At 55.1% G+C, this 20044-nt stretch overlaps 1 protein-coding gene across 1 annotated transcript in view; it reads right to left on the minus strand.

Moving 5' to 3' along the window:
- The window catches only part of PRKCZ (protein kinase C zeta), a 98033-nt gene extending 78070 nt beyond the window's left edge, over window positions 1–19963 (minus strand). Inside the window, exons 1-4 of the mRNA XM_061160563.1 lie at window positions 19810–19963; window positions 15713–15834; window positions 14722–14811; window positions 14247–14297 (exon numbers count right to left, since the gene is read on the minus strand). Of these exons, the coding sequence (XP_061016546.1) occupies window positions 14247–14297; window positions 14722–14811; window positions 15713–15834; window positions 19810–19880 (334 nt within the window). The 5' untranslated portion in view covers window positions 19881–19963. The remainder of the gene's footprint in view (window positions 1–14246; window positions 14298–14721; window positions 14812–15712; window positions 15835–19809) is intronic.
- Between the last annotated feature and the right edge of the window lie 81 nt (window positions 19964–20044).

Below are 20044 nucleotides of genomic sequence, written 5' to 3' on the forward strand. Positions count from 1 at the left end.
CCAGCACCGTCCACATGGGGGGACCTGCTCCCCACCAGCCTGGTAGGGGGCTGCCTCCTGCTGCTTTTGTTTTTTACAAAAACATCTTGCAAAATGGACGTCAGAAGAGCACCCACATTCCCCTGTCCCCACCAGCGACTTGCAGCCCCAGCATCCGCGTGTACCTCCCACCATGTCAGGACGAAGAAGCAGAGACCCAGCCGCACTCGCTGCCGACAGTCCAGGGCCGGGTGGAAGAGCCACACTGACACGACCCGCTGTCCACGGGACTGCCAGGGCCGCAGAAGCGCAGCCGCTCTGTGGACAGGGCTCAGGGCGGGGAAACAGGTGCCGGCCACGGTCAGCCTGGGCGGCCCCATCTCGGTAGCTGCCCACACTCGGGCGGCAGCGACGCGAAGCGCTGAGCAGAGCATGCACACTCGCGCCCAGGCCCTCCGCAGGGGAGCCCAGCAGCAGGACTCCCAGGAGCGAGCGAGCAGGGCCCCCGGGCCAGGGTGTCGGATGAAAATGAGGCTGCTCCCGGAGCCAACCAGCCGCCAGGCCTCGGGCACACACTGTCCATCTCAGGGGGCGCATTTCCTCCCCCACCCCCGCATCAGCCGCATCCCTCGCTGGGCAGGCTCTCCTGGGGCTTGTTTTTCTAAAACCTGTCACCCCTCAGTGCTGCTCCCCCCGCGGCTCAGCTCGGAGCTGCGGCGGCCACATCCCTGCCCGGGCCAGCAGCACCAGCATGCCCGGGTCTGAAGCATCCATGCAGCAGGGAGGCTGCGTCCGTACACAACCGGGCGATGCGCATTACTCACCGGGCTTTCTTCTCCTGCCTCCTCGGCAGATTCTTTATGCTCTACGGAGCGGTGGGCGTGAAAGAAGGCATCCTCCTTCCGCGAACGCGCGGACGCTGCCCTCTGCTCCCCGTGGGCCCTGACAATAGGCGGGGGGTTCACACACTAGGGCAGATGGATATTTAAAGGAAGGCTGGCCGGCCCGACCCCCGCCTCTCACATCCCTGCCTCCTCATGTCTCCAGGCCCGGGTGGTACCCGGCTCCCCGGGGAAGCTGGAGCCGGCAGCTGAGGCACCGACTAAAACATGGCCTGGATGCCGAGGAGCTGACGTCACGGGAGCACAGCGTCTCTGCGTGGAGACGGACCTCAGGAGCCGGGGCAGCAGCTTGGCCTCTGAGTCTCCCGGACGCGGCGTCTGTGGGGAACAGACCCAGTGGGGCCCCAGCCTGTCGCATGCCAGGATCGCTGGCTGAGTGGCAGTGGCCCCCGGATTGTGGGTGACCTCTGACCTGCATCTGCAGAGGCCAAGAACGGGTCCAACACAAATGCTCACAGGTCCCAAGCCCCCGGGTGCCATGGCTGGGAGGAGGAGAAGAGGGAAGGCCTGGTTCTGGTCAGTGAGGTGAACTGGACCCAGGTCGGGAGGTGTCTGGGTGCCGCTGCTCCTCTGAGGGGTGGGGGTGGGGGCAGCAGGAAGGGCAGAGATGAGGGAACAAAGGTCCCAGAGAGATGAGTATTGGGGCGACCAGCCTGGAATCACACCCACTCCAGCCTGAGGTAAGAGGTGGGCCCCCAGCAGGTGGCCTTTGTTGTGCTGGCTACGGCCAGAGAAGACCCTCGGCCCCAACAGTCACTCTGAGCTCCCCCATGTGACATCTGGTCCTTGCCAGCTTCTCCTTCCAATTCCAAAATCACGAGGGGACTCAGCCGACCTCCCTGGACCCCCAGGAGCCTATGCTGACCCTGCCTAGACCCCCAACTGCCTGGGCTGACCTGTGCAGCCAGGCTCCACACTTGGGGCCCAAGAGGTCTGGGAAGCTTCTCCCCCCAATCTCTAGGCGACACCAGGGCTGGGAAGGGGAGCGACCCTTCTGCAATGGGTTCTAGGCAGGTGGCCAGCTCAGGAGTCTACACTTACCTGTGTTCCCAGCACAGAATCTGGCCAAAGCTCTGGGTTCAAAACCCAGCTCCTTCCCTCACTCTGGCCTAACGTCACCAGGGAGAGTTGAGTCATCAGGTGCTGGCGTCTGAAACTCAGGTGACTTCGGAAGCACCAGTGGAATAGAAGGTCCCCAGAAGACACAAGAAACTGTCCACTGACGACACCTTGTGGGGACACTGTTCCCCACTCACCTCCCGTTTCTGCACGGGGGCTGATTTCACACAGCATGGCACATGAATGCCCAAGACCAAAGGTTCATTACTGGACCTTTACTGGAAATGTATGCATCACCCTCAGGCTATCAAACCACAAAATCACAGACCCACCACCTCTACTGGGGGCTTCAATGGGAAACGCATCTACCCCGAGTCCAACAGGCAAACCCAAGTAAGGTGAGCTGGACATCACAGTCACCACCTTTCAGCCCACTCTCCTCAAGACAGTCCAAACGTGCGGCTTTACAGAGCTCTAGAAAACCCAGCCTGAACTGGGGGACTGTTCATTTTAATGGCAGCCTATTTTAGATGGAAAAGTAGCTTTTCTAGGTTGCAGATAATTTGAGACAGAGCTGAATGAAACTGGATTTTTAATAAAGCAATACACACACATATAAATACCAGGGAATAGCAGGCATCCGTTACCTTGGAAGGATTCAGTGGTAACCAGTCCAGCCCTGCCAGTTTGACCCCCCACCCCAAGTGCCCCCTGGCCCCCCACCCAGGCTGGGTCTGGTTCTTGTTCTCTCATCCAAGGAGGCTGGGTGGCCTTGAGCACACGACGACGGGGCAGCTTGCTCCCTGCAACCCACCAGTGGGGGCAGGGGAGGCAGAGAGCTGACCTCACCATGCGCTCAGCCCATTCTTGAAGCCCTTCTAGCTCTCTTATTGCTCACACGGCGCCGGAGGGGGCAGTCACTCCAGAGCCTTTACACAGCAGGGGGAGCTGAGGCACAGAAAGCCGCCCCCGCCTGCCCAGAGTCGGGGTCTGGCCCCAGCACACAGAAGCACCCCCTTCTGCGGTCTCACAAACACGCCTGCGTCCACAGAACTGACCCCTGCTTGCCTGGGTGGGTTGTGGCCATGGGAGACGTGCCTCAGCATGGCCTCTCCTGCACGGCTCTGCTCCTGGGTGGGTGTCCAGCATGGCTGGGAAGCACACAAAGCTTCAGAGCCAGAGAAGAGACAGAGAGCAGTTCTGGGCCCACTGGGAGGGGGCATGAGCAAGAGGGGTGGGCTGCAGCATGAGCCCCATCCTTCCCCACAGCCTCTGGAAAGGCCACCCCTTCCTCTGCACCCCACCATGGCTCCTGTGGCCCGTGCTGACCCCACTAGCCCCCACCTGGCCCCACTCCATGGTCACCACTCCTCTGGGCTTCGGGAGGAACCTGCCCAGGTGAGCCCAAGTGAATATCCCTTCAGCTCCCCCTACACAGGCTGACTGGCATGTACCTTCTTTAACAGTGGGCTGTGAAAGCTTCCTTGTGGCTGGAGTAGAAAAGGGAATGGCTTGGGTTCCAGATGCAGGGACAGCAGGGGTGAGCCTGTCACCTCCCCAGCCTCACTGATAAGGGGCTAGAGGACTTCGAAAGCCCCAAAGGCCAGGACTCTTGACAGGCTAGGAAGCCCAACTCAGTCCTGGGCCATGGGGGCTGGCAGGGGCACATCTGTGGGCAAAGCCAGGGGTCAAACAGCCCCTGACCCCCTCAGACTGCACCTCCGGACCAGAGGAGTAGAGCTGGACAGGGTCCTGGCTCCTCAGGGTCTGACCAGGAACAGTCTCCTTGCCCTGGGCACCAGTCCCACATGTCAGCCACCCAGGTGACAAGTAGGGTCCTCTGCAGGGCTGCCTGCCTCCAGGGAGCAGGCTGGAGAGGGGCCATCCTACACCAGCCAGTCCACCCGCCATCCAGGGACGCCTCCTCACTTGAGCGCGCGGACAGGGCGGGGCCAAGGACACGAAGCACTCAGGCTGCCAGGGCCTGGTTCCCATGGCCTCGAGGGACACCCCCGGCTTTAAGACAGGCTGCAGCGCCACACGCCGCCCCCCCAGGTTCAGCTTTTCTCTGAGACTATTAAGGACTGAGAAGCCCTCCTTTCTTCACCCCTTCCCAGGCGGTCACCTGAGCACCCAGTGTCCGTGGCTAGCTCCCTGTGACAGGGCCTCTGGCACAACTCCTCCTCCAGGAAGCCTTCCTGGGGCCAACGCTCACCACCCACAGGGAGATCCTCAAGTTGACGGAAAGGGCTTCTTTACTGCATCTATTCTGCTTTGCAAGTGCCCCCCAGCTGTCCTTCAGGACACACTGAGTGACCGCTCACCCCACAGAGCTGTCAGCATTCTCACAACGTCTGACTCACAGCCCCACGACCCCAGTTTATGGGTAACACTGGGCCCGTCAACTGCTCACTGGTGGAGCCCCAGCCGCCGCCTGAACACTTGCCTGATTCCCAGCCGCACACATGCAGCCCATACCTACCAAGGGAGGCCACTCCACCCCACCCCCAGGCTGGAGTCAGGTTCCTAGAAAGAGGCTCTATGGAGGAAGGGCTGGCAGGAGTGGCCGATGGGGGTCCAGTCACATTGTGGGGAGTGTGGCTGGCTGTTAAGGACAGTGGCCATCAGAGGGGCCAACGGGGCAGTGGGCAGCAGGACGTCAGCGTCCCTGGAAGCAGGGCTGAAGGCCTCGGCCATGCTTATCCCCTGCCGGGCCTGCTCTGTGCTGGAGGACCCACAGTCTGTACACAAGTGGCCAGCACAGGCAATGGGAAAATGTGAAACAGATCTGACGGTATTTAACACAAAAATCAAACATGAACGTCTCCATGTGAACAGAGGCAGGACGACACACACGACAGAGGAGCCCCCCCCCCTCCCCGCCACCAGTGCAGGACGGACAATGCACAGAGGGGCTGACACAAGCCTGCTGGGGGCCATGAGGTCACAAAGCCCCTCTGTGCTGCAGCTGCCCCTGTCCAGAGCCAGCAGGTGGCCCCCCCAGGCCCCTGCACTGCCACGTCATTCCTGGGCTCCAGCAAGCCGCCCAGAGCCACCACTGGCCAGGGGTTCCGCCTGGGCCAGGGATCTCACCGGCCAGCTCACCTCTCCCCACAAAGACCCAGCCCACCAACCACCAAGACCACCTTATCCTGCCGGGCCCCCAACCCCAAAAGCCCCAGAAACGTGCTTCCATTTGGTGGCAGGGAGCCACCCAGCCCCCAGCTGCCACACCAGGGAGCACGGCTCTCTGGCTGAGCCAATGGCCTGTTCACCTCCATTGCCTGTGCCCCCCAGGCAACACGGGGCTCTACTCACCCAGGAACTGGACGGGAGTCAGACCCCTTTAAAGTGGGCACCTCGCGGGCTCTGCTGACAGTTTACTCTTAATGGCGCTTCTACACATACAGACTCGAAAAATTGTTTGTGCTGTGGCCAGAACAAAATTATTACCAATTCAGCGTTTCAAAAACCTATAATCTCTGCATGAATGTCCACAATACCCGAGATGCAGAAACAACCCAAATGTCCGTCAATGAATGAATGGATACGTAAGATATGACAAAACACCCAGTGGAATACTACTCAGCCATAAGAAGCAATGACGGTGCAGTCAGACAGGAAACAAATGATGAGATCAAGGGCTTGAACAACACAACAAGCCAAGGTGACGTGATGGACACACACAGAGAACCACCCCCAACAGCAGCACACATGTCCTCAGGTACAAAGGGACATTTTCCAGGACAGACCATGTCAGGCCACACAGTAAGTCTCAATCAAGTTTCAAAGGACAGATATCACACAAACTATCTTCTCCGACCATGGAAGAATCAAGTTAGAAATGAGCAACAGGAAAGAAACCTGGAAAATTCACAAATGTGTGGAAATTAAACAACACATTCAAACAACCAATGGATCAAAGAAGAAATCACAAGGGAAATAAGAAAATACTCAGAGACAAACAAAAACACAGCATACCAAAACCCAAAGGATACAGAGAAAGTGAAGCTAAGTGGAAATTGACAGCTATAAATGCTTTCTTTTAAAAGCAAGAAAGATCTTAGATCAACAGTCTAACTATACAGCTTAAGATCCGAAACTATGTCGTTTTTCAGTGGCTAAGTTGTGTCTGACTCTTTCCAACCCCATAGACTGCAGCGCACCAGGCTTCCCTGTCCTTCACCATCTCACAGTTAGCAAAAGGAAACAATAAAGATCAGAGCAGAGATAAACAAAAGAGAATAGAAAAACAAAGGAAAATCAGTGAAACCATCAAAACTGATCACCTTTCAGCTAGATGGAAAAAAGAAAGGCTCAAATTACTAAAATCAGAAATGAAAGTGGGAACATTACTACTGATTTCACATAAATAAAAAGGACTGTAAGGGAGCACTGTAAACAATTGTATACCAACAAACTGGATAACTGAGACATGCACAAATTGAGAAATGCACAAATTCTGTGTTTCCTAGAAACAAAGAACCTACCAAGATTAAATCACTAGGAAACAGACAATCTGAATAGACCTGTAACCAGTTACATTAGTTGCCAGGCCGACTCATTGGAAAAGACCCTGATGCTGAGAAAGATTGAGGGTAGGAAGAGAAGCAGGTGACAGAGGATGAGATGGTTGGATGCCATCATTGACTCAATGGACAGGAGGAGTTTGAGCAAACTCCAGGAAACTGAAGGAGAAGGAAGCCTGGCGTGCTGCAGTCCATGGGGTTGCAAAGAGTTGGACACAACTGAGCAACTGAACAAGAACAAATAACTAGTAAGGTGAATCAGTAATTAAAAAAAAAAAAAATAATCTCCTGACAAAGGACAGTCCTGGACCTGAGAGCTACGCTGGTGAATTCTACCAAACATTTAAAGAAGAACTAACACCAATCTTCCTTTTCCAAAAAACTTAAGAGGAAGGAACACTTCCTAACTTATTCTAGAAGGTGGATTTACCCTAATGCTAGAGTCAGACAAAGACACTACAAGAAAAAGAAGAAAAAAACCAACATACCTTTTGAAAAATCCTCAACAAAATACTAGCAAACCAAATCCAGCAGCATATTAAAAGAACTATACACCATGACCAAGTCAGATTTACTCTTAGAATAAAAAGACAAACAATCAAAGTGACAAACCACATTAATAGAACAAAGGGGAAAAAAATGATCATTTCAATTGATGCAGAAAGGGCATTTGACAAAGCTGAAAATCCTTTCATGATAAAAATATTCAACAAACTAGGAACAGCAGGTACCTGATCTGGTTTTTTCTCATACTACCAATTCTGACACCATCTACCTGCAGGCAGTGGCAGATCCCCTACATTAAGAGCTCAATTCTACAAGACTGCCCTCCAACCCAACTACAGACACCAACCGCCAGTCCAGGCTGATGCCTGGGCTTCTGACCCACAGGATCAGTTCAATTCAGTCGCTCAGTTGTGTCCAACTCTTTGCGACCCCATGGACTGCAGCACGCCAGGTTTCTCTGTCCATCACCAACTCCCAGAGCTTGCTCAAACTCATGTCCATAGAGTTGGTGATGCCATCCAACCATCTCATCCTCTGTCGTCCCTTTCTCCTCCTGCCTTCAATCTTTCCCAGCATTGGGGTCTTTTCCAATGAGTCAGTTCTTCGCATCAGGTGGCCAAAGTATTGGAGCTTCAGCATCAGTCCTTCCAATGAATACTCAGGACTTATTTCCTTTAGGATTGACTGGTTTGATCTCCTTGCAGTCTAAGCGCCTCTCAAGAGTCTTTACTACAGTTGACAAGCATCAATTCTTCGGTGCTCAGCTTTCTTTATGGTCTAACTCTCACATACATACATGACAACTGGAAAAAAACCATACCTTTGACGAGATGAACCTTTGTCCGCAAAGCAACATCTCTGCTTTTTAATATGCTGTCTAGGTCTGACCCACAGGCTACAGGCTCACAACCCCCTCCTCAATTCGATTAATTTGCTAGAGCAGAGCACAGAACTCAGATTATTCAGGAACAGCCAGAAGCAAGATGCACCAGGGAGGTGCGAGGCTCTCCTGGAGTCACTCCCCACAAATCTCCATGTATTCACTGACTGGAGAGCCTCGGTACCCCATCCTTTTGGGGTTTTATGGAGGCTTCATCACAGAGGCACGATAGATTAAATCATAGGCCACCAGAGATTAGTTCAACTTGCCCCCTGCCTCTCCCTGGAGGTCAGGTTCCAGCCCTCTAATCTCTGGGTGTTTCCAGTGACCAGCCCCATCCTCAGGCTATTAAGGGCCCTACCCAGAATCAACTGCTAATGAATGACAAGACACACCTATAACTCAAGAGATTCCAAGGGTTTCAGGAGCTCCCTGCCATAAACCAGGGAGGAGGACCATAAACACTTCTTATACCACAGGAGGAAACCACCTCAACACAAGAAATACTATACACAAAAAAACCCATAGGAAATACCACACTCAATGGAAAAAGGCTGAAAGCTTTTCCTCCAAGAACAAGACAGGGATGCCCAGTATCATCATTTCTATTCAACAAAGTACTAGAGGTTCTAACCAGAGCAATCAGGCAAGAAAAAGAGATAAAAAGCAATAGCAACTGAAAAGTAAAATTATCTCTCTCCACATATAACATAGAAAACCCTAAAATTCCAAACAATGTTAGAACTAATAAACGAATTCACCAAAACAGCTTAACAGCTTGTCAGAACTAGAGAAAAGCCCATGCAGCAATGAAGACCCAGCATAGCCAAAAATAAAATCATTTTTAAAAAAGAATAAAATACTTAACAATATTATCTAACAAGGAGGTGACAGACTTGTACACTGAAAACTGTTAAGACAGGGCTGAAAGAAATTAAATGACATAAACAAGCAGAAAGAGATCTCATGTCTATGGACCAGAAGATTTAATATTGTTGAGACATCAATAAAGTGTTAGTCGCTCAGTCATGTCCAACTCTTTGTGACCTCATGGACTATAACCTGCCAGGCTCCTTTGTCCATGGGATTCTCTAGGCAAGAATACTGGAGTGGGTTGCCATTTCCTCCTCCAGAGGATCTTCCCCACTCAGAGATCAAACCAAGGTCTCCTGCATTGCAGGTGGATTCTTTACGGTCTGAGCCAAGGAAGTCCCAATACTACTCACAGTAATCTAAAGAGTCAGTGTACTCCCTACCAAAATCCCTTTTTTTTTTTTGCATAAAAACATCCTAAAATTCATATGGTATCACAAGGGATCCACAACAGCCAAAACAATCTTGAAAAAGAACAAAGTTGGAAGACACATACTCTCTGGTTTCAAATATTACTGCAAAGCTACAGTGATCTAAACTGTGGTGCTGCATACAGACAAGACATATGGACCAATGAGCCAGAACAGAAAGCCCAGAAATAAACCCTCACAAGTTTGGTCAAATGATTTCCAACAAGGGTGCCAGGACCATTCAATGGGGAAAGGACAGTCTTCTCAAGAAATGGTGCTGGGAAAACTGGACCTACACATGGAACAGAACAAAGCCAGAGCTTTATCTAACATCATGTGCAAAAGTCAACTCAAAATGTACCAAAGACCCTAAGAAGAAAACAAAGGACCAAAGCCTCCCCACAGGGGATTTGGCAATGATTTCTCACAAGGAAAGCTATGAGAAACCTAGACAGCATATTAAAAAACAGAGACATCACTTTACTGACCAAGGTCCATATAGTCAAAGCTCTGGTTTTCCAGTAGTCATGCATGGATGTGAGAGTTGGACCATAAAGAAGGCTGAGCACCAAAGAATTGATACTTTTGAACTGTGGTGTTGAAGACTCTTTAGAGTCCCTTGGACAGCAAGGAGATCAAATCAGTCAAAACTCAAGGAAATCAAGCCTAAATGTTCATTGGAAGGACTGAAGCCAAAGCTACAACACTTTGGCCATCTGATGCAAAGAACTGACTCATTAGAAAAGACCCTGATGCTGGAAAAGATTGAGGGCAGGAGAAGAAGGGGGCAAAAGAGAATGAGATGGTTGGATAGCATCACAGATTCAAGGGACATGAGTTTGAGCAAACTCCGGGAGACAGTGAAGGACAGGGAAGCCTGGTGTGCCTCAGTCCAAGGGATTGCAGAGTCCAACACAACTTATCGACTGAACAACAACAAAACATGCAACAAAAGAAGAACAAATTGGAGTTCATGAAAATTTTATAATTTTGTCACCACAAATGAAGTAGGGAAGAAACCTCAGAACATGAGAAAATACTTGCAAATTGTGTATCTGATATGCTAAGTAGGTAGAGAACTTCTAAAACTCAACAACAAAACAACCCAGTTCAAAGTGGGCAAAAAACTTGAGTAGACATTTCTCCAAAGAAATGGCCAACAAGAACTAAAAAGATGCTGAATATCACTGACCATCAGAAAAACAAAAATCAAAACCACAATGAGATACCACCTAACATCCATCAGGAAGGGTACCATCAACAAAACAGAAAACAACAAGCACTGGGGAGGAACTATGCTGGTGGGCCAGTGATTAAGACTTCAAGACCCCAACGCAGGAGGCCCAGATTCCATCTCCCGTCAGGGAACTGGATCCCACATGCCACAGCAAAGGGTTTGCACACCCCAACTATAACAAGAGATCCCATGTTGCACAAGGAAGGTCTCAAGGGCAGCAATGAAGATTCCGCACAGCCCAGAGAGACCAGTGTCAGAAACAGGATGAGCACTGGTGAAAACAGGGGGCAAGGAGCGCCTCTGTCTGCACTGCTGGCGGGATGGAAGGCGGTGCTGCCACCACAGACAACAGTACAGCAGCTGCTCAAAAAATTACAAACAGAACCAGCACTGCTGTTGTTCAGTCACTAAGTCGTGTCCGACTCTTTGCGACCCTGTGGAGAGCATGCCAGGCTTCCCTGTCCTTCACCATCTCCCGGAGTTTGCTCAAACTCATGTCCATTGAGTCAGCGATGCCATCCAACCATTTCATCCCCTAACCTAGCAATTCCATTTGCATATATATACCCAAAAGAACTGAGAGCAGAGTCTCAAGGAGATATTTGCACACCTGTGTTCACAGTTATTCAGAGTAGCTAAAACACGAAGTAACCCAGGTGTCCATGATCAGATGACAGATAAACAGACTGCAGTCTGTCCATACAACAGAATATGTCTCAGCATTAAAAAGTGAGGAGAATCTGACACCTGCTCCAGCACAAATAAACCCTGAGGACATGATGCTGAATGAAACAAGCCAGACACAAAAGAAAAAAATCCTATATGTTCCCACTTCTAGGAGGTCCCTGGAGTCAAAATCATAGAAACAGAGAGTGGGAGGGTGGGGGCCAAGGGCTGGGAGTGGGGTGGGGAGTGCGTGTTTCATGGGGACAGAGCTTCGGTTTGGGAAGATGAGGAAGTTCTGGAGATGATAGTGGGGATGGCTGCACAACAATGTGAATTTAATTAATATCAACAAACTCTATATTTAAAAAGTTAAGATGGTGAATTTACTTTACGTGTACTTCATCATTGTACTAAAAGTTGGAAGAAAAAAGGAATGAAGTTCTGATACATGTTACAACATGGATGAACTTCAGAAATATCACACTCAGTGAAAAAAGCCATCACAAAAGACCACATATCGTACATTCCGTTTCACGCAATGTCCACACCAGGTGACTCCGTAGAGATGGCACAGTCTGCTGGCCATCAGGGGGTGCAGAGAGGAGATGTGACTGCTCGTGGGCTCAAGTTTTTCTTCCCGAACGCATTTCAGAAGCAGGCAGAGGTGGTGGACTTACTAAATGCCACCAAATTTGTTCAAAGTGGTTAAAATAATTAAGTTTTATGTTAGGTGTGCTTTACAGTTTTTTAAAAACTCGAGAGAACCAATTAAATTCAGGCCGTGGACGTGCACAGAAGGGGCTTTGCTGCCAGGAACACAGCCCTGGCAGGTGTGACGTGGCCCTTCCGGCCGATGTGCCCAGGCACCCCCGTAGCTGTATCTCTGCAGCATGTCCTCCAGCCACGGCTTGTCACACCGTCAGCCCTCCGCATGGGGTCCTGATCCGGATCGTGACTGCCATTGATCCCACCAGCCTGACCCTTCTCACTGGCCACGACCTTGGCAGTGAACACAGATGCAGGTGCTAGAATCACACCCGTAGCTGGGCCATGATGGGACCTGTGGGAGTCGTCCTGACTGCCCGAGGGGACCAGGGTGGGCCATCCTGACTGCCCAAGGGCAGCATCACAATGGAGCCGGATGAGCAGAATGCGGAGGAGATGCCAATTCTCACTCTCTGTCCACTTTCCTCTCTGCCCAACCCCCCCCACCCCATCCTCCACAGCACTGCTGGAATGTTCCAACAACACCGAGGGGCCTGGAGCCTCGGAGCCGCCCCGGGTGAGCATCTCAAGGACCTGCTGGCGAGCAGAGACGGCACCACATTCCCTGAATACCCACACAGGGACACGGCCCTGACCACACGTTATCCCATGTCAAGCTCCAGCAGAGACCCCGTGACCCCACGTCACCGGGGTGCTTGAGTGCAGCTCCCACTGCCATCCCCTGTGTGAGACCCCAGATGGGGCAGCGTCCACATGAGTGAGGATCAAGCCAGGAGGGCACCAATGTGGGGACAGAAAGGGCAGACTTGAGCCCTCAGGCAGCACATCCAGGGCCCTGAGCTAAGCCAATGGCTGGCTCCTGCCTCGGGGATGCTGAGATGCAGAGGTGTTCCGGGCCAGCTCTGGCTGCTGGAGACGGCTCTGGGCAGACAGTGAGCCAGCCTGTCACTGTGGCTGAGAGTCGCCCACAGAGCACAGTGGAAAGGACCTCGTCTCCAACAGGAACATCTCTCTCATTTTACCTTTCCGTGTGTCTGAAAACACAGGTGAGCTCTCCCAAGTGTGATGCTGCCCCTTCCAGGAGACATGGGCACCCGGGCAGAAGTCCAGGCAGGGGCAGCCACACGGGGATGAGGACCCCGAAACCCCCATGCAGCCCACCCATCTCTGAGTCCCCCACGAACAGGCTCCTCTCTGGCCACCCACCCCACCCCCCAAGGTCCTGCTTTGACCACATCCTTGCAGGTTCACGTATACTCACAGCAAAACTACACATGTGCATAGGTGCCTCCCATCAGCCCCTCCCACTCTGGCTGGAAAGTCTCACCTGCAGAACTGGTTACCGCCCCCCACCCCCACTTCTCAGGGTGACTCCTAGGCCTCAGAATCTCTAGGCCCCCTCCCCCTGCCGCCTCTAGCTTTATTTACCATAGTCTGACACCAGCTGGGACCTGGGGCTCCTCACATTGCCCCCCCAAAACTGCCCCTCACGTCCACCCCCACGACCACCACTGGGGCAGCACCTCCTGCCAAGCCCTGGGCTGCTCCGGCCTCTTCAGGCTGCCTGCTCCCCTCCTGCCAGGATTCCACAAATCAAGAATCCAGCCTGCTGGTTTCCCAACCTTGCTGGTTTCCCAGCCTTGCTGGTACTCCTTCAGGGTCCCCTGTTCTCCTCGTGGGACCCTGGGCCAGCCCTGTTCACCGGCCACTCCGACCCTCGGTCTCAACGACCCCCAAACCTCTCTTTAGCCCTGATTTCTCCCCTAAATCCAGGACTCACACACACAAGGGCCCACTGAATATCTCTGGGTGCACACAAACTCAGCCTGGCCTCTGCTGGAATCTGCTCCCACCCTTGCGGCACTGCTGCACCCAGAGCCCACCCAGGACCCCTGCCGGGAAAGGCGCTGAGCTAACTCCCCCAGCACCATGGCATGCTCTCAGCCCCATGCCAGGGGCCAAGCACAGTCCTGTAAGCTTCTCTGTGCTCCAGTCAGTAGAGACTGCCCTGAAGGACAAGGTGGACCAAACTGCCCAGGGTCAGGGGCCTCTGGGGTGTGGTCAGAAGCTCTTCTCTGACCCACTGCCCCTGGGATCTCACCTTCAACCCACAGACCCTCCACGAAGGAGAATGGGGCCAGTAAGAGTGGGGACAGACACACGGGAGCCTCATCCAGCCATCCCAGCCAGGGTCCTGCCTCCTGGGGAGGTCAGGGTGTTTCCGGATGTTTTCTCATGGCACCGATGACCAAGCCGACAACCTGTCCAATGGTGGCACTGGTGCCTGAACACGCTCAGCCAAGGGCAGGGGCACCAGTGAGAACCCCTCCTGAGGCCACACCAGCTGCCCACTCTGCCCTCACACACTTCACGAGGAGCACTGAGCCCCAGGCCACCGGGCTCCCATCCTCCCCTCCCTGGCATAACAGACACATCAACCCACAACCAGGACATGCGTCATAGGAGGACGGTACTCACTGTCTTCACCGGGACAGGGCATGCCTGGCTCCTTGGGGATGCTCGGGAAAACTGCATGCAGAGAAAGCCAGAGAGAGAGTGAAGGTCAGTGACCACCGTGGCCTTACAAGGAGCCCTGCACTGAGTCTGACTGCCCATGGAGCCCCATGGCCTGCTCTTGCCAGATGATTATTAAGGCAAAACCTTGGAAACCCTGCACATGGACAGGCAGTGAGGGCTGACCACCAGAACCCAGGCTTCCGTGTCCAGTGAGAGGACACCTTACTGACTCCTAGCAAGTAAGAGCGGTTTTTATCTGGGATAATGAGACCTAAGAGCAAAAAATAAAACCAAATTGCTTCCTGTTTCACGTTCTCAAATCCTCTGCATCCTAAGGTCTTAAACTGTGATCTGTGTGGCTTCTGGTCTGACAAAGTGCCCAAGTGCCCACCCCCACCCCCAAACCACCCACTGGCCGGCACTGGCCGGCACTGACCGTGAAGGGTGAGCCCTTCGTCCTTGTGCTGACAGGACAGGCGGAAGGCCTCCTCCAGCTCCATCTGGGAGGACACAGTGCAGGGGTCACCTAGGCGGACAAGAGACACAGCTGAGGCCACTGCAGGCCCAAGGCAAAGGGGTTCACGGTGGTGGGCACCCAACTTTGGAAGGGCAAAGTGTTGTTGCTGGTGACCAGCCGCCCAGGGCAAAGTTGGCCGGTCCCAGAGTGAGTCACCCCCCAACCCAAAGGCCCAAGTCAGAACGAACGAGCCCCAGAATGGCAATGAAGTCACCCACAGCTCCACATAGGGAGCCGAGCTGGGCAGGTTTCCTGGCCTGGGAGAGAATGAGCACCATTCCTATCCAGTCCTATACCAGAAGGAAGGACTCCTTGTCTACTGAGGCTGGACAGGAGCACAGATGCTTGGACAGCCACAGCCAGGACAATGTGGCCTGGCTTCAGCGGGAAGGGGCGTGGCCAGAGGTCTGCCTGCCCCCACCCTCCTCCACTCCCATGTCCAGGCTGAGAGCTGGTGGGCAGGCTCTCCTTAACTGTCTTCCAAACCCTCCACCATCTCAGACGTGTGTCTGGCTACAGGAAAGGAGGGAGGGAAAGGAAAAGAGAGGTGGACCCTAGGGCGCTGGCCACCCTCCCCTCCCCACTTCCCTGAGAAACAACAGCTCAGCTAGCAAATCACCCACCAGAAAAACCCAGAACATGAGGAAGGGGGTCAGGAAGGTCAGGCACACAAGGTGGGGGGACTCCTGCAGCCTCTTCCTGGGGCCCAGCACCAGAGCTGGCCTTGTGGGAGGACAGCTACCCCCAAAGGACCCTCACCCCCACCCCCTAGTTGCTCCGCCTCTTCCCTGGAAACAGGAAGCTAGTTAATTTGAATCAGCATAATCCCAGGACTGTCCACCTCCCCAGGGAAGGGGCCGCGCCCAGGTTTAGAGGGACAGTGCCCAACCACCACACCCCCCAGGCCCACCTTCACTGTCCACCCACTTAAGGGTGAGCGGGTGGCCTGGGTGCAGCCGGCACATCTCCCGCACCTCTGCGCAGAGCTCGTCGAAGGTGGTGGCAGAGTCCAGGCTGGTGATGAGGAGGTCCCTGGGCAGAGAGGACACACAGGTTTCACCAGGGAGCACGTTTAAGTCACATGAAATACAGAAAAGCTATGTTGTCCCCAAGGGTATGACAGCTCCCCCCCAACCCTGGAACCACTGCCCACAGGACATGTGAATTACACCATGAGTACCCTGCAGAAACACCCATCCCGGCACCTGAACATGCCTCCGAGGGGCAGAGGGACAGGGTAAGAGGCAGTCACCCAGGAGGGGTGGGTGCAACTGGACACAGAAGGTTCAGTTCAAGCCCACAGGCCTCATTACATCGTCCCACTACCTCGATGGTGCCAACAGGGCCACACAGTATCCAGGGTGTGGGACCTTTGAGAAGTGGGAAGTGGTGGGGGGTATGGGGAGAGCGAATAACTTATTACCCCAGTGCCATAGCCTCTTGAAACCCTGGAGAGACCATTCGACAATTGCCTTTGGTAGGGCCACAACATAATTCCAGACCCCGTTTTTTGGGAAAACCAAGTCCCAGAATGCCACTGCCTTTTATCTTTTCATCCACACTTGGGATAAAATCTGGATGGCTGAAGACAACCCAGGGATTCATGGTTAGCCTTTGAGAACGGCCTTTAGAGGTAAGGCAAGTCAGCACCAGGGAACACTCGACTCCCTAGGACAGGGAGGGAGGGATGTTCAGACCCCCCCATGCACTGTCCCCACATCACCTACCACCCAAAGCAAGGCTGGTGCTGACATGGGTAAACGTATGTCTGCTGAGACTGTGGGCAGGAATCACACAGGATACACTGAAGGTAGGGGGAAGTTTACCCACATCTGACACCACAAGGATGGGAGCCTCTGAAAAAAGTTTTGAAACACCCCCAACAAGAGAAACACAGGGTCCACTGAGCATTAACACCACTGGCTTCTGAATTCCATCAAACGTGTGTTGACAGAGCCTCTCGGTCCACCAGGTAACAGACCCAGGGCCACCAAGATCCAAGATCCATCTGCTGGGTGCCCATGGCAGCCCGTGTCCAGCCCATGGCCTACTCCCGAGGGGGTGGGGAGACACAGTTGGAACCCACCCCATTTGCTCAGACCCTCAGCGCCCACCCCAGGGCCCCAAGCTCACCACAGCCTGTGGCATCTTGGCAAATGGGGAGACTGAGGCATAGAGGGGTCTCACAGCTCATCAGTGGGGGCCCCAGAGACCAAGCCCTCCCACGCCCACCACATCTCCCAGACCTCGTACCTGTGCCACCCGGCACAGCCATCAGTCCTCCTGCCACGGGGAGCTCTGGAACTGAGTTTGCCACCCCATCGCCTGATCTGTCCCTGCCCCATGACCCTCCCCCACAGTTCCACCCCCAGGTGGCAGCTCGTCCCCCTGCCCTGTGCTTCAGGGCCTAGGGGTCAGGAGAATGGCTCCCCAGAGGTTTGGAGGCAACCGACACCAGGTCGGACCCCTGGGCTCTGAGCTCATCACCCAGTGATAGCACTTTAGCTCTTCCCTCCACCGCACAACCTGAGCACAGCGGGGAAAGGTTGTCCCACTCCCTGACCAGATCTCTGACCACCACCCCGAGCATCACCCCAAACCGGAATCAGGCAGCCTCCTGAGCAAACAGCTCAGACAGAGCCCTGGGCAGGGGCAGCACCCATGGGGCCACCCAAGCCTCACATGCAGCCCAAGCTTTGAGTTCTGGAAACCAGGCTTGAGCTGGAGAGAAGATCCAGCCAGGGTGTTTCTGTGATCTCAGAAAACCAGGCAGAGCAGGGTCTCCAAACTCAGCACACATCACCCAGAAACCCCCCAAAACACAGGACACCCCTTGAGATTCCAGTGACCACACCCTCCAAAGGCCCCATTCGCGAGGGGGTGACCCTGATCTCAAGCTTCCGGAGGGCCTGGGAAGGAGAAAGGACGGGAAAGGGCGATCGCAGAAGCCATTCTGGGGGGGGCCCTAAAGACCCCTATTTTTAACAGTAGCTTCTCCAGTGTATCTGATCCTCAGCTCCTGGCCTGGGTGCTTAAACAGAACCTCCCTCCATGGGCCACAGGGCAGGGACAAAATTTCACTTGGACCTCGGGGTTTGGATAAGTGAGCGAGGATTCTGGTGGACACTTTCTGGAGCCTGCGTCAGATCTACCGTCCCTGAGGACTAAGTTTCCCAACCCAGGCCCCTCCCCAGGTGACAGTGTACAGCCTTTAGGAAAAGCACTGGGAAGAGAGAGGAGCTCAGACAGGGATGGGACAGTCAGCCTGGGGCAGAAAAGAGAAAGGTGGACGCAGAAGGAGGGAGGAGGCATAAACAGGTGGGAGCCTCAGTGGGGCGGAAAGAAGAGGAACGAAGAGGGGGAGGGGAGGAAAGGAGGGGGCTGGGGAGGAGAGAGGAAGGGGCGCGGGTTGGAAGGGGAAGAAGAGGGAAGAGTGTAAGGTGTGGCCTCATCTCCAGGAAACCAGACTCAACAGGTCACATTTCCCAAGGTAACCAAAGCACTCTCCAGGGGCCCAAGCTTGGGGTGGATGGGGAGGGGTGGCTAAACAGGCTGCTCGGCCAGCACTCCCAGAGCACTGCCGGGACACCGGCCGAGTCCACCTCCACCTCCCCTCCCCTCCCCTCCCCGGGCGCAGACTGGAACTGGTCCCTGGGTGGAGGGCTGGGGGTCTGGTTCCCACCTGCCCTCTGCCTCTCCGGGTGTGGACTTCCTCTGGCTAAGGATCGGCTCTGATTTTCACAGTCAGTCACTAGTTGCTCAATCCCACGGTTCCGGACAGGAAAGAGGACTGTCTGATGTTTGACTGCCACCCCTCCCTCTCGGACAAGCGGAGGCCTGAGGCCGGGACCCAGCTGACACCTCACCAGCTTCAGACTGCAGTCCACCTTGACAGGCCAGAAGATACGACCCCTCAACCTCTTCAGGTGGGATGGCCAGTCATCCCCCCCAACAAATTCTTATTCTCTAGGGTACCGCCACCAATTCCCCTCCCACCACCCCATCCCACCCCACCCCCACGCTCCCAAGGTGGTCAGGCTGAGGACAGCAGAGAGGGCAGGCACAACCTGACCTACACCCCAAATAAAGTGTGCTCTCCAGGTCAAGAGCTGCGGTTCCCCAGGCCCTACAGCCCAACCACCAAGTACAACTGCAGGTGGCGTTCAGCTTCCCCACCCCCCAACGCCGCAGAGGTGACCCTAGGGGCAGCCGCCGGATTTGGGGGCTCTTGGAGACCAACAGGAGCAGAAAGCTGCAACAGCCAAATAGCCTCATTCTCCTCCAGTCTCTGCGTGCACACCGCGGCACAGCGCTGCCGGCTGCAGCCTCCTCCATCCCCACCAGGGCTGTCCAGCCGCCAAGAATCCAGCGAGCGCTCCGGGGCCGGTCCAGGGTTCTGGCCACTGACCCCTGTGGACGCCGGTTCGCCCCATTTCACAGGGAGGCAGGTCAAATCCAGAGCACCGATACCGGCCAACTTCCCAGGGAGAATGTCAACACGGGGCCCGGGGACGCGGAGAGTCAAGGTGCCCGTCTTCCGCGCCACCGGCCCCTCCGGGCAAGTTCCAGCCCAGGACAATCCCGTCGGGGCGGGGAGAGACCCACTGACCCGAGAGGCAGCGGCGGTCGGAGCTGGGCCGGCGACTCCGAGCCGGGGTCGGGGCGGCAGGGCGGGTGCAGGCTGACCCAGTCCTGCCCGCAAGCTTTTCCGTCTGTGAAGTCCAAATGAGGCCGGTGCTCCCGCATCGCCCAGGGCAGTCTCTAAGCTTTGGCGCGTCCAAAGCTCCTGGGACCCCCTGGGCCCGGAGGGGCCTCGCTGTCCCCGCCCTCCCGCGCCACCGCCCGCTGCCCCGAAACCTCGGCCTCCCGAAGCGGAGGCGGCACGGTCCCCGACGGCCAGTGCGGTCGGGGGCAGCTTCCTGCGCCCGGCTCTGCACTCGGCCGCGCCGCCTCGACGCGCACGCCCCCCGCCCCGGCCGAGCCCCGCCGTCGGGCGCTCGCGCTTACCCGCTGTAGTGCGCCTTTAGGCGGACACGGCCGCCGCTCCCGTCCATCTTGGGGCCCGTCCTGCTGGGCATTGCGCGCTGCGCCGGTCGCCGTCAGCGCCGCGCCCCGCACGCTCGGGCCATGGCGTGGGGCCCCAGCGGCCGAGCCGGGCCGCAGGTGGGGCCGACGGCGGAACGCGGAAGGGAGCGCGCGGCGCACGAACCGAGGGACACGGGTCCAGCCAACTCTAGAAACT

Source organism: Dama dama, chromosome 14 (genome assembly GCF_033118175.1).
Source record: "Dama dama isolate Ldn47 chromosome 14, ASM3311817v1, whole genome shotgun sequence".
NCBI classification, from domain to species: domain Eukaryota; kingdom Metazoa; phylum Chordata; class Mammalia; order Artiodactyla; family Cervidae; genus Dama; species Dama dama.